The sequence below is a fragment of the Columba livia genome, chromosome 16 (genome assembly GCF_036013475.1).
Source record: "Columba livia isolate bColLiv1 breed racing homer chromosome 16, bColLiv1.pat.W.v2, whole genome shotgun sequence".
NCBI classification, from domain to species: domain Eukaryota; kingdom Metazoa; phylum Chordata; class Aves; order Columbiformes; family Columbidae; genus Columba; species Columba livia.
This window is the reverse complement of record NC_088617.1, coordinates 2,001,646-2,014,934: the sequence shown is the minus strand read 5'-3', so window position 1 is coordinate 2,014,934 and position 13,289 is coordinate 2,001,646. Positions and strand designations below refer to the sequence as shown.

Sequence of the window (13,289 nt, the reverse complement as noted above, 5' to 3'; positions counted from 1 at the left end):
AGCACTGTTCACACAGTTTTTCTCTGCCTTACAGTGACCACGCTCTTTATCAGGAAAAGATCTCAGTTAGAAAGCACAAATTACAAAAGAAAAATGTACTCAATCATCTTGGTATTTTATTATTCCGAGGAAACTTTATTCTGGATTTTTAAAAAGTTCATGAAATGCAGAAAATAAGACAGGGATGGATATAAACCCACGGAATTAGTGTGAAATGCTTTACCAAATACTGAACTTTTCCTACCAAAAATCAATTAATTTATCTGTAAAGTAAATTAAAGGCAGAACAAGTCTGATGAAGTAGAAATGTAACCCAGAGGTTCCCTTTCACAGATCCCCTGTCACTGCCAGCAAGTGGCCTCAGAGCCCTCCTGCTCCAAAGTGCTCAGAACCAGACAGCAAAGGTGTATTTCTCTACAGCTGTTTGAAAGGAGGCTGGAGCATGGACGGTGTTGGTCTCTTCTACCAAGTAACAAGCGCCAGGAGCAGAGGAAACAGCCTCAAGTTGCGCCAGGGGAGGTTGAAGTTGGATCTGGGGAACAATTTCTTCCCCAAAGGGCTGTGGGGCATTGAACAGGCTGCCCAGGGCAGTGCTGGAGTCACCGTCCCTGGAGGGCTGGACAGACGGACATGAGGTTCTCAGGACATGGGGCAGGGACAGGGGTGGGTTAGCAGTTGGACTTGATAATCTTGAGGGTCTTTTTCAACCAAAATGATTCTATGATTCTATTTTAAGGAAACCTAAGAGAGCCCAGGATGCAGCGGTGAGTGTCGGGGTGTACAAAGAGAAGCTATTCATCAAAACGGAGTAACTACACAGAAGCTGAATTATTATAAATGCAATGGGGATGCCTTATTGCTTCAACCACTGTCTGCCGGATCAGTGCCCAGTGAGGCTGTCACGTGAAGCTGCTTTTGACCTGGATCAACACCATCTTTCTCCAATGAACACGCAGCTTCTCTCTCCATGCAAAACAACAGTTCCACAAGTTTGACTGACACAGTTTTACTGAAGTTTATGTTAGTACACAAGTAGTTCTCGCCGTGCCCTCAGCTAACTCAGCTTATCTGTGATTTCATAGAAAGTTCAAGTAATTATTTGTTTAAAAGCCCAAAGCAGATTACACACATTGCACTTGCTCAAATGCTCCAGCAGAAATCTGTTTTCTGTTTAAACAAGCATGATATCTTTGTAGCAGCCACTTAGGTAGGAACATTGTCTAAAGAGACTTCATTGGAAAACCTGGAGTGATTCCTGGGCGAACAGTGTCTTGCATGGAGGGTTTACAACAGGTCAGCCTTCCCCTCCTGTTTACAGTATGTCCAGCAGCTCCCTGCTCTTAAAGCCAATACTCCCCAATCCAAAAGGCTGATACTTCAGTGTGTATATCTCATAGTACTAGATAAAACCTACACAAAAATATCACCCTGGCAAGATGTGTAATACGCCTCAGATGCAGACGTTTGTAAGGAACAGCACGACATCGTACAGGCCTGAACCAGAGCAACAGGACTCTGACAGAAGGCACGACAGGATTCTGCAAGTCAGAGCAGAGCAACCTCCCTCCCAGCAGTAAGGAACTAAAAAACCCCAAAACAAACCCCAAACAAACAAAAAACCCCAACAAAACACAAAAAAACCAAACAAAACCCCAAACAAACTACCACCACCAAGCAAACTGCATCATCCTTCAACTACTCCAGCAGGCTCGACCTTCATAAGAATGAATTTTGAAGGCAAATTAAGCTTTCTTCCTAACTCCTGCCTAGCTCCCTGCTGGCTAGCTGACAGATAATTGTTCCCCTAACACTGTCCCCTCCGGTTTAATCAGATCTTCTCTATTGCTGGTATTTAGCAAGCAATCATATCTTCCCAGCCTTTTCACAAAGGCAAAACAGTACTGATTAAGCTTCAGAGGCATGCTGTCTTCCACCAGCCTTTGTTTCATGCTTGTTACTCTCCAAATTAAAGCTGAACATGTCCCCACATGCTCTGGTGAGCACACGCTGCCAACTCTCAAGAAAAGGCAGATAAACCGCATCACGAACGCTGCCTCCTTATTTCTTCAGCCAGAAAGTGTTAACTCATCACATAAATGTTGCTGTTTGTTTCAACATGAAGCAAAATGGGCTAATTTTAATAAGCAAGATACTAAGCCATGCCCACCCTCAGCCTTTTCACAGCAGGAGCTGTGTTCATGTGAACACCTGAATTGCGTTTAAGGACCATACGACGCTGTGTTCATATGGAGTCTGCGTTGTGCTTAGGGCAGACACTCCAAGTGCGACCAGGCGAACAAAACCACCAAGCCACCACCTACCACAGCTTTTCATACTCACTCGTGGTGATCGCTAAAGCTCTGAAGAAGCCTCAAGAACTGGATCTTTAAAGTAATGTCCTAAAAAGAGAGAAAAAAGGTCAAAAAATTTTGCTTTAGTGCGTTTGGATATCTTTTGTTACCAGGTTGATGAGACACAGCGGAATTGAAAACCCATCCAAATCAAACCCATTTGCACAGCACAGCAAGTGAGTTGTAGGAATGGAGAAGGCTGGACTTTGCAGAGTTCCCAAACTAGAAGTGGAGGCTGCCTCCAAGCCTATGCATTAACAGTTAATAACAACTTCTCATTGCAAAGGCAAAAAAGCTCATCAATGTATTGAATTTAGAACATCTAGGGTTGGGAAAAACAAAACAAATACACACACACAAAAACCAAAGCCACCGCAAACCCCCCAAGAGCCCCAACCCCTCAAAAAACCCGACTGCAAGCCATTTTTGGTTCTGTGCTTCTTGTTACAGACCCACTAGCTATAATTTCCTGAAGTTTTGGTCATCTTCTACCTCTGGCCTTTGAGGATCACCGAATGTACCCCCGTCCCAGTTCCTGAACTAGGAGAGAGGCTAAAATTGCCATCTGCTAACTCACCAGCATGAGCCAAACACAAAGACTTAAATTAAAACAATAATTTGCAAAAAATGAATGTTACCACACCTGAATTCATTCCTTATACAAGCACCCAGTTACTCAATACAGCTCCTCAGAATTATACAGTAAGATAAAAATTCAGAACTAAACAAGTTACTCACTGGGCTGCAATCACAATTTTGGTTGTGTCCATGCAGAACAAGGGCTGACGCTGAATGCTTTCTCCAGATCAGTTTGTCAAACAAGTTATTGAGGCCAGGGATCAGTTTGAACTCTGCTATCATTTTATGAACCTGGAAAAAAACCAAGGCTCCTGCTGCAACCAGGTACATCCACACGCTTCCTCAGAGAGACGGGACCCGTCACCCAGGACGCATCCTCCTGCACCACTTGTGCATGTGTGACCGTTGCCAAGGACTCACCTGATTTCTTTGTCTCCCCATGAGCAGCACGCAGAGAACATACAGCACCTCCAGCTTATACATAATCTCGTGCATGATCTTCATGGACTGTGGGAGCTGTGTTCGCGTTGAGGTGTTGGCCAATCCACTTTCATCCGAAGACTCTGAACAAGATGGCAAAGATGTGAGTGAGACTGCGGCGGCTTCAACACAAAAGGATTTGCTACATTTAGTTATTTTTACACCAAAACACCGCAGATGTAAGACCAGCACGTCTGCCTGAATCTTCTCAATTAAAACCAGTGACATGCAACAAATTACTGATTTAAATTAAATGCTACGGAAGAGGAAAAAAGTATAGCTGGAACTTTTAAAAAATTAATTTTATCTTCTAAATTTTTTTCATAATAAGGTAAATGGCATCATCTACCTGAAACAAGTAGGATCAGCTATATAAATTAATAGACTAAGGCACCAGAAAGGACATGGCAGAAAAGGTAACCAAAGTAGAGGTGAAATTATCAGAAGCATTTACTATTAAACTACTTCAATTTCATACCTCAGTACCAGTATATTTAGGCTATGGTTAAATAATTTTCATAGCCCTATCCAGAATGATGTTGCTAAGGGCAAAAATAGGATGGAACATGCCTTGAATGCAAGTGGAAAAAACATGACGGAAACTACGAGTGACACAGAGAAAGTAAGCAAGGACACAGTAAAACTTGCAGGCTGCAGTTCAAAGGAGTTGGGTCTCTGCACGAAACAAAACTAAGCGACGAACTGCCCAGCCCCAGCTTAACGTGAATGCTTTTTGAACCCCTGCGAAGAAACAGGAACCAGGCAAACACACAAAAGAAGGAAACCATCAAAGGCTGAAACGCAGCGACACCGCCTCTGAGTCAGAGGCCAAAAGCCTCCGGAGACCGAGGCCGTATTCCGGGAAATAGGTCTGGGTTTGCTTGGTAAGCGGTGGTGTGGGTCGAGAGCTGGGGCCGGGCAGCTCCGCCTCGGCAAAACTGCCTTGTGAGTTGTGTTCCACAATACCAAGCACTCTTCGGTTTCCACCAAGTTCTTGTGTGTAAAGGTCTGGGTGAGATGCTGTTGAAGCATTAATGCATTTCATTTTTTCCCGTGTTTTCAGAAGTTTTAATGGTTAATCGCTACAAAACTAATGAAGCTAGATAAGGAAGGAAGTTTTCCAAAGAAGTGCAGAAGCAAAGATTTAGGTATCAAAATTCTGGGATAATTCTGTTCCAATACCAAGTACACTTTGAGTTCTACAAGACATACATTGCATCTTTAGTAACATTGAAAGGTGAAGGAACAAACCAGGTGCTTGCTTCAAAGCACTTTCATTAAGGCTGTACTAACACTTCTGTACACTCATCAGGAACAATGATTTTTTTCTACATCAACTTATTTAAATTTGCTGGACCTACCACTCCTGTTCAAAGGAGGGAACGCGTGTTTGGTGTGAACTATCTGGACCTAAAGCCATCAGCTTCAGTTTTAGAGCAAGATGCTGGTAAAGTCACTTAACTCAGCTGTGTGTATTTTTGTCAGTCCAGGGCAGATTAGTGCTGAGGATGCACAGTGCAAATGTTGTTACCTAGGTGAGCAAAGGGTGCGGTTTGCATTGGGACCTTTACTTTTGCTAATTTTAGTTGATGGGGAAAAAAAAAATAATCAGTGGTACATGAGAACAACACGGGAGTCATAGAATCATAGAAGCATCTTGGTTGGAAGAGACCCTCAGGATCATCGAGTCCAACCATAACCGAACCTAACTCTGGCACTAAGAGTCAGACCTGAATGCTGACGTGTTGGTCTTTTGTGCAAGAAATGGGGAATCAACACCAGTTAAAAGGCAAAACAACACACGGCGAACACTGAAGAGGGTTAAGATGTGCATCAGCTAGCGGGGGCTGGAGGAACGCAAACCAGACACCTGTACTGCTCTGTTCCGCCTCTTCGTTCGCTACTCTCATCAGCGCATCCAGGACCAGCGCGTTGTCCAGCCAGGTGTACCACTCCTCCAGCTCCTGGAGGAAGCTGGAAGTACCTGTTGTTTCAGACACCTTCCGGGTGGCCAGTTTGCACAGTCGCTCAATGAAGCCTGGAATATTCAGAAGTGTAGCTAAAAAAAGAAAAACGATTTAATTACAATTTAAGATCGCCAACACAGTCATTGAATCCTCTTTACCATAAGGTAACAAAGCATCTACTTTAGTAATGGAGTACACAAAACCAAATTCCATCCGGTTAAAAAGATCCAAGGATGGAAGACCCTTGGTTGGTACACCCTCCTACCAAGGACTGGAAGAGCGCACATACCCCAGGCATAATTCAATCAGCGTTCAACAGGTTTGTGTTGGACTTACACCGCAAAACAACTAGTTCTACCTTACTCCAACTATTGTTTCTGGCCAATTCCATTTTCCTGCCACTACTGCTTTCCAGTTCAGAGTAAGTCAATATCAAGGAACTGATCTGGCTGAAAATTAAGCTGGCAAAAATAAGGCAGCAACGCTTGGAAGGGAGCAGCTCCACCTCGCCCTTCCTCTCTGCAATGCCACCTCCTGCGATGCTCGTGTCAGAGCAAACTGAACAAGCTCACTTCAGTAGCCAGGCGGAAAGCTGTTGGCTTTTCAAGTACTAGTTACCTGAATTAGTTCATTATGGAGCAAAACAGATGTGGAACACGTGACGGCAGCCCCAAGTTAGAAGGTTTTAATTGTTCAAGGACAGAAGTTGCTGGTCTGCAAAATGCTTGGGGAGGTGCTAGGAGCTGCATTTTATCATAAAAGTTTCACAGATTAACTTAATTATAGGACCTATTTATTACAGATAAATGGCTAAGTCTTCACCACGCACTTGCAGATAAAGTAGAAATGGAAAAAGAATTTGGCCGTGAACAATATGTGACAGAGTTGTGAGATTCTGCCCGTCTCTGAAATAAGCTCCATGATGAAGCTTTGACAACGGAATCTGCTTTCCAGTCTTAGACACAGTCTGTTCTGCAAACAAAGCATGATTACTTAAACATTTGCTTGGCTAAGATCAGCTCTGTGGGATCCAAGCTTATTAAGTTCAACTAATTCAAATTAAACTTTGTACTCACACCTACAAATACCTGTCCATTGCTCTTTACAAGCAAGCTCTGGCGATCAGAGAAGACAATACAGCTCCCTTTACAGTTTCCAAACTTCTGCCTGCTGGATTACGCTATCCATCTCTCACTGGATGCTGTAGAGGTGGTTACAAATGGAGCTTTATTGTTCATGGCTAAGATAAAATGTTAGAAGATGGGAGAACCAGCTCCAAAACCCTTTTTTGCACTTCCCAACATTGTTTGGTATGGGCTTAAGAAAACATCTACTTCAAAAGTCCAAAAGCTTTTCAGCTTAGTAAGAGCTGAAAACAGCAGATCTTACATTTGAGGGTACTTTAATTTAAATCTCTTAAATTCACGCTCACGCTCCTAGGCAAGACTTCTGCATTTGAGAAGTACTCAGCAAAATAAGGAAACCTGCACTGTGCTCGAAGTTAAAACCGAGATTAGACCCACAGATTGCCAAGGCTGGGGTGGTAAGTGTGGGTGACCTGATCAATATTAAACACACTCTCATGTTGATAAAGACAATGTCAGAGAAAATCAGAGAAAGAACTGCTCTGACAGCAACCATGTTGCCTGCAGTTTTAGTTCAGGAATTCATGTTTTAAAGAGGTCACAGAATTACTGGGAGTTGCTAAAGGAAAGGCCATGGAAATGACTGAAGGATAAAAAACCAAACCAAATTATTTTAAGCCACTCAGTTCAACAGAGAGGGCTGAAAGGAGAGCAATTAACTCACCTAATTAACAACACCAAATGAAAACGAAAGCTACAAGTGTCATTAACAGAAAAAACTGTTTCCAGGAAACAGCTGGAGGGAAGTGAACACAAAAAAACGCTTTATAAGAGACAGAATGCTTACAGCATCCTCCACAAACACCTGCTGCGGATCTGACATGGAGAAGAGGGAAACTCTACGCACTGCTCAGATCCTTCCGCATTTGCTCTCATTGTAACAATTACCTTGATTAATTTCAGCTCGAGAAGGACCCAAGTTTTTTTTCTGCTGGGCATTTTTGGCAAGAAGCGTGTGCTTGTCATCGCTTCCCAGGTCGACTTCAGAAATTGTAACAGCCAGGATCCTGCAGAAGGTCGCAAGCTGCTGCTGATCAAAACTGGACACAAGGCTCGCAAGATTGGGAATATCATCCAGCTGGATCATTTCCTGGAGGAGGCAACATCGAGTAAATCCCACATGATGTTCAGTAAGGGAACACAGACACAGCCTGAAGGCTTTGGCTACAGCTCTTCCCTGGTGAGATCTGGGTGTTATTTCAATGTTAGTAGAAGAGAACCAAACAGGCAGTGAAAAGCTGATTTACAAGTGGTGTCACTTATATTTACCAACTGCAGAAGAGCAGATCTCCATCCTTTAAAGATTAAGTATTTAAGGCAAATTTTGGGGGCTTTGAAAAACAAAACAAAATACAACAACAAAAACTAACTTGACAAATTGCATGTAGGTATTACAAAGCTTTGGTTCAGTTTTTCATTTCTCCCTGTATTCTCACAGATAAGAAATGAAGAAAAAGCCCCATGTGTCAGTCTTTTTCATCAGAAGATACTAAAAAAACAACACAAAACCAAAACCATTTCTGTTCACATAAATTAAGCTGGTTCCCTATCTCAGGAAATACGTCATCCTCAAAAAAACCCCAGTAACAGAATCCTGACCCTCTCCACCAAAATGCACATAGACATATTTTATTTAGGGTTTCCCCAGGGTTATTTTACTTGCATCACATCAGGGTGCTAAGCTGTAATGATGCTGGCAAGCAAGTTAAAAAACTGAGTTTGTGCAGAAGACATAAGTGGCCTGTTCCCCCACAACTTCTCAGGGGTGACAAACCCCCAGGTAAGAGAGAAGCACGGGAAGCCTTCCAGATGTCAGGAGACTACTAAAATATTTAAGTGTAATCAGAAGAATTTATGAGGTTCATTTTCTTTATCTGAAATACCGGTTGTACTTTAATGACTGGTAGGCACTCACCCCATCATCCTCTGCAAGCCATGCAAGAGCATTATAAGTATGATAACATGCGTAATTTGGCTTCTGTATGAAATGTGACTGAAGTGAACGAGCACTGTAAACAGCCAGGTTTCAAATAAGTTACAAGAAGCGAGCATGCTAGCTTAGAGGGTTATCTTCAGCAACTCCTCAAAGAAACCGCTGCCTTCCCTCGTACTGGCCTGAAAAACTGTACAAATAAAATTAAGAAACGAGTAACGAACCTTTTTAACTCCCAGGATATCTTCAATGAGTGTTGCAGTTTGCAGGAATGTCTTTTTGTTTGTCATCAGGGTAAACAGGAACAATACAAAGTCATTTCTTTCTGCCAATCGCCGTGTGACTCCTTCCGTCTAGAAAGCAGACCCAGAGTCAACCTTGACAATTCCCACATTACAAGCACACGTAGGACAGTCTTAGAGATGATGCGTTATCGAATTAACTATTCCTGAAACCAGGAAACGCTCTGTTTACGGTGACCAAAACTAGTTCCAGTACTTGTTTGAAGTTAGCATGATGCGTGCAAAAACTACAGGCTCCAGGATGAGACGCTTCATCTCAAGGCAGTTGTTTACTTGCCTCAATCAAAAGCAAACACCACACGTCTGGAAATACCTCGGAGATGCTTGTCTCTGCTTTCCATGCAAACTGGAAGCAGCTCCAGTTCATGCTATGCAGAGTAGCCCCTGGTTTCCTCCCTAAGCTCTTGGCATTGCTCACAGCTGGGCAGAGTCTGAGCAACCAGAACTGAGCATTGGCCTTAATGAACTCGGTGATGAACACAAACATTATGCTGAAGCGTGAACTTGTGGTCATCAAGGCCAGCTTTCATGCTCTGATCTCTGCAGAGAGCACAGCCAGCCTGTTCTGGAACTAAATGTAACTTAAAACTACACCCTTACCACTTCATAGAATCATAGAAGCATTGTGGTTGGAAGAGACCCTCAGGATCATCGAGTCCAACCATAACCGAACCTAACTCTGGCACTAACCCATGTCCCTAAGAACCTCGTCTAAACGCCTTTTCAACCCCTCCAGGGCTGGTGACTCCAGCACTGCCCTGGGCAGCCTGTTCCAATGCCCCACAGCCCTTTCCGGGAAGCATTTTTTCCTAATATCCAATCTAAACCTCCCCTGGTGCAACTTGTGGCCGTTTCCTCTTGTCCTAAGGCTGTCTGTTCGGTACGGCTGACACATTAGCAGTGCCCACACAACTGACTAGCTCAGATACCTCCTGAATATTTACACACAAGAACGCTTAATATTGCACACACGTTTCTGTGATCCTGAACACTTCTCATTCAAGAGAGCCCCATCATACTGAAGTGCATTAAAACAGCAGCTAGTCTATAAATTGCAAACTTGTTTCTTATTATGTTACATTATTTACAGTTAGCAAAAGTTGCATTACCTGTAGCTAAAAAAGAAATAATCACATAAGGGAAAAGTGTTCTCTTCCCCCTCCCCTGTGTACAGATACTAAGTAGTGAGAACACAATCTATTAAGACTCAAACTCTCAAGATCAGGTTCATGTCTTTGGAGAAGAACCAAGCTAGTAAGTGCCTTTTTAAAATGTTGTGCTAAACAATGCTCCTAGATTATGATATGGTAAAATATGTGATTAAGTAATCAATCCTCTGGATGTTCCCTGCATGTATAATCCAAGGCATGCGCTTTTAGCTTCACAATTTTAACAGCCAGTTATTTCAACAGGCCTGTAAGCCGGTGTCTTCCTTAGACCTCATCTGCCAGCAACTGCACTAATATTTCAGGCCATGAAGGAGCTGCAGGATTAAACTTAAACCACGTTGCCAGCACTGTTACTGAACCAAATCAGCTGTAGCTCTGGCGAGCAGGCATCCATTTCCAGTTTCAATTTAAAGTCTGCATACAACAAAGGCTGACACGGCTCTTCTATGGAAACACAAATATAGAAATATCCAAACAAGAGGATTTTGAGTAACACACCAAAATATAGGGCAATCCTATATTTAACTGAAGGATTTTTAATTGTAAGTTTCAGGGTAAGTTTCAATTATGCTTAAAAAAGTCTGTTTGTTGTCGTAAGTAAAACACGACCAGCAGAAGAACACTGTTCCACAGCAGTTGTACTTACACATATACACGTGTTGTACAGTACGCTTAAACAGTCCTTGATGAGGTCATCGCTTACTGCAAAAGAGAAAACATATATTCACTAGCTATACATTGCCAAGAAACACTAATGAGCACAGTAGTGACATGAAGAGCTACAAACGGTGTGAATTTGGAGCTACCTGCTGGCTCAGATCCGATGTGCAAACGCCTCGGAGGACAGAAAGCAGAGGAAGAAACACTGTACCTGACCTGCTCACAGGCTTTCTTCCAAAATCACCGTCAGCACCGCCTGGGACCACAGACAGAGATGCACTTGTGGTCTAGTGCACTTCTTAGTCACACACAGAAGCAAATAACAGGGGTGCAGGCAGTATTTTAGGAAAAATATCCAAAATCAACTCAAAATTTGTCTATATAAGAAACTGCTGGGAGACATATTGACTCCAGTTATTAAGCATGGGGGGAAAAAAAAAGGACAGTTCATGCAGTTTTCTCCATGCAGCATCAGAAATTCATAGAAAAGCCTTCAATCTGATTTCCTCCAGCGTTTGAATATTTAAGTTGTCAATACAAAGGCTGAGCAGCTGCCTCCAGCCCGAGTTGCCGTGTGGAGCTCCCTGGCTGCCAGGGAGCGCAGCAGCACATTTCCCTTCCTCAGAGGCTTCGGGGAACCAGCAGAGTCAGAAAGAAGAACAATTAAAACACTACACTAAAGCTGCTCCAGCAGGGAAGTTGCGCTGAAGCTGCTGCACCCCATTGGCAAGTCCTCCTTGGAGCAACCTGGAAATTCAAAGCCACTGTGCCTACATCAGGTATGCTTTTCATTATCTCGCAATCTAATTCCTATTCCATAAACGTTTTGTGGCTTATTATCAATAATTGTTAAGTGCAGCTATAGCCACAGCAACAATAAAAGTTTCCAGTGATTGCAGATTTACTGCATTGAGAGAAATAATGTTACGCTGAGGGCACGAATCCCCCCAAGCTGAGCTTTACAACAGGCGACTATCCTAAACCCCAGCGCAAATCAGCGCTGCAGAGAACACAGAAACCAATGATTCACTTCGGAACAGGAAAGTGCTGGTATGGAAAGGGAGTGACAGAAAACCAGAATCATTTCTGTCTGGATAAAGACAAAAAGCAAGAAGGAAAACAAAGAAAATATTTATTAACTTACTTTTCTGTTTCTTTTTCTGTGTAATAAGAGTTGGTCTCATGAGAATTTCAACTAAAAGCTGTAACAAGAAGATAAAGAATTAAGGGAATAATCACTGGGATACAAGTAACAAGTTAATTTGTCTGGCAAAACCAAACTCAGGCCTGTGTCTGCTGAAGTCACAGGCGAGTAATGGAAACTCTACAATCAAAACAGCATCCAAACTACACTGACCAAAAAGACTTGTATTTACCCTGAAAAAATAATCACAGTTGTATAAAACAATCTCCCACTGGCAAGTTCTAAAGAATTTGAGTCTGCAAATGATGTAATTTCGTGCACACCCAACACACACATTTATTTTAATATGAAATGTAAATACAGTTTCTGTGCATTCTTATGTTAAAAGCACTTCTAGGGGAAGGACAGCTCCTACCCTTTAAACACACGGGACATTTAGAACATTTTCATACACGGATCTAAACTGCTTGGACAGCTGAAGACTTTTGTCCTCAGTTGACAGGATATTGTCACCTAAACTGGTGCTAATTTCAAGGCAACATAACCTAAATACAAGTTTTATTTCAGTAAAACGTAACAAGAGAGAAGCAGCAAAGACCAAATAAAAAAAATAGGAAGAAGTCAACTAGTTCACTGGAAAAATACAAATCACACATTTCTAATGAAAGCTACAATCCCAGAGTCCATCGCCATCAGATTGAGCAAACCTGGGTATTTGCGTAACCTAGAACTAAAACAAATAAACAGAAAGACAAATTGCCAGTGGGTCTACAGAAACCTTGCGATTCTGTCTAAAAAAACCTTTCCACGGGTGAAGCAGTCGGCATCCAGCAATAAACAGACACCCTGCTTGAGAGTGCCCCAGTGGGCTTAAAATACCACCACGCAACCCTCAGTGGTTGCTGGAACCGTCAGCACTGCTCTATTCCATCTCACAACTAGAAAACATTTGCAACTGTTTTCATTGAGAACCTAGAGAACTCAGCTTTTTAAAGTTAAAAACAGACTACCTGAAGAAACAGCCAGGTCTCCTATATCATACAAGAAAAAGCACCTCACTTTTAAAGATGTAATACCTTGGAAAATACACCCTTTTTACATTTTGATTAACAGAAACAGGCACAAATCTAATGCTGAACATCACATGGGTGAAGTAATTCCGTAGCTTGCATTCAGAAGCTTTGAAGTCTCAAAGACCTCACAGATTTCTCAGTGGTATGACTATCATGCAGAAATCTTTGGATATCGTTGAAAAAACGCACTTACATCGACTCCTCCAAATAAGTCAAATGTGTATGTGTTTGGGAAAGTTGACTCTTGAGCAGCTTTTCTATCTTCTGTAACGAATGCCATGGCTTCCATTGAAAGAAGTGGAGAGATTTCCTGCATGCAGTAGAAGTCAAAAAAGAGTTCAAAGAGAAAACTGCTCAGCAGTATAAACACATCCAGCTATCTGGGTGATCTACTAACAAATTACATGCACTCCCAGCTCTTATGTATCAGTCAATTCACAGATGATACCATGCCAACAGTTCCAAAAATGAGTTAGAATATGATCA

At 42.4% G+C, this 13,289-nt stretch overlaps 1 protein-coding gene across 1 annotated transcript in view; it reads right to left on the bottom strand.

Annotated features, from left to right (window-relative positions):
- The window catches only part of TRPC4AP (transient receptor potential cation channel subfamily C member 4 associated protein), a 31,677-nt gene that overhangs the window by 8,821 nt on the left and 9,567 nt on the right, over nucleotides 1–13,289 (bottom strand). Inside the window, exons 3-11 of the mRNA XM_065031844.1 lie at nucleotides 12,997–13,113; nucleotides 11,731–11,788; nucleotides 10,573–10,628; nucleotides 8,680–8,808; nucleotides 7,411–7,612; nucleotides 5,281–5,469; nucleotides 3,351–3,493; nucleotides 3,090–3,221; nucleotides 2,341–2,399 (exon numbers count right to left, since the gene is read on the bottom strand). Of these exons, the coding sequence (XP_064887916.1) occupies nucleotides 2,341–2,399; nucleotides 3,090–3,221; nucleotides 3,351–3,493; nucleotides 5,281–5,469; nucleotides 7,411–7,612; nucleotides 8,680–8,808; nucleotides 10,573–10,628; nucleotides 11,731–11,788; nucleotides 12,997–13,113 (1,085 nt within the window). The remainder of the gene's footprint in view (nucleotides 1–2,340; nucleotides 2,400–3,089; nucleotides 3,222–3,350; nucleotides 3,494–5,280; nucleotides 5,470–7,410; nucleotides 7,613–8,679; nucleotides 8,809–10,572; nucleotides 10,629–11,730; nucleotides 11,789–12,996; nucleotides 13,114–13,289) is intronic.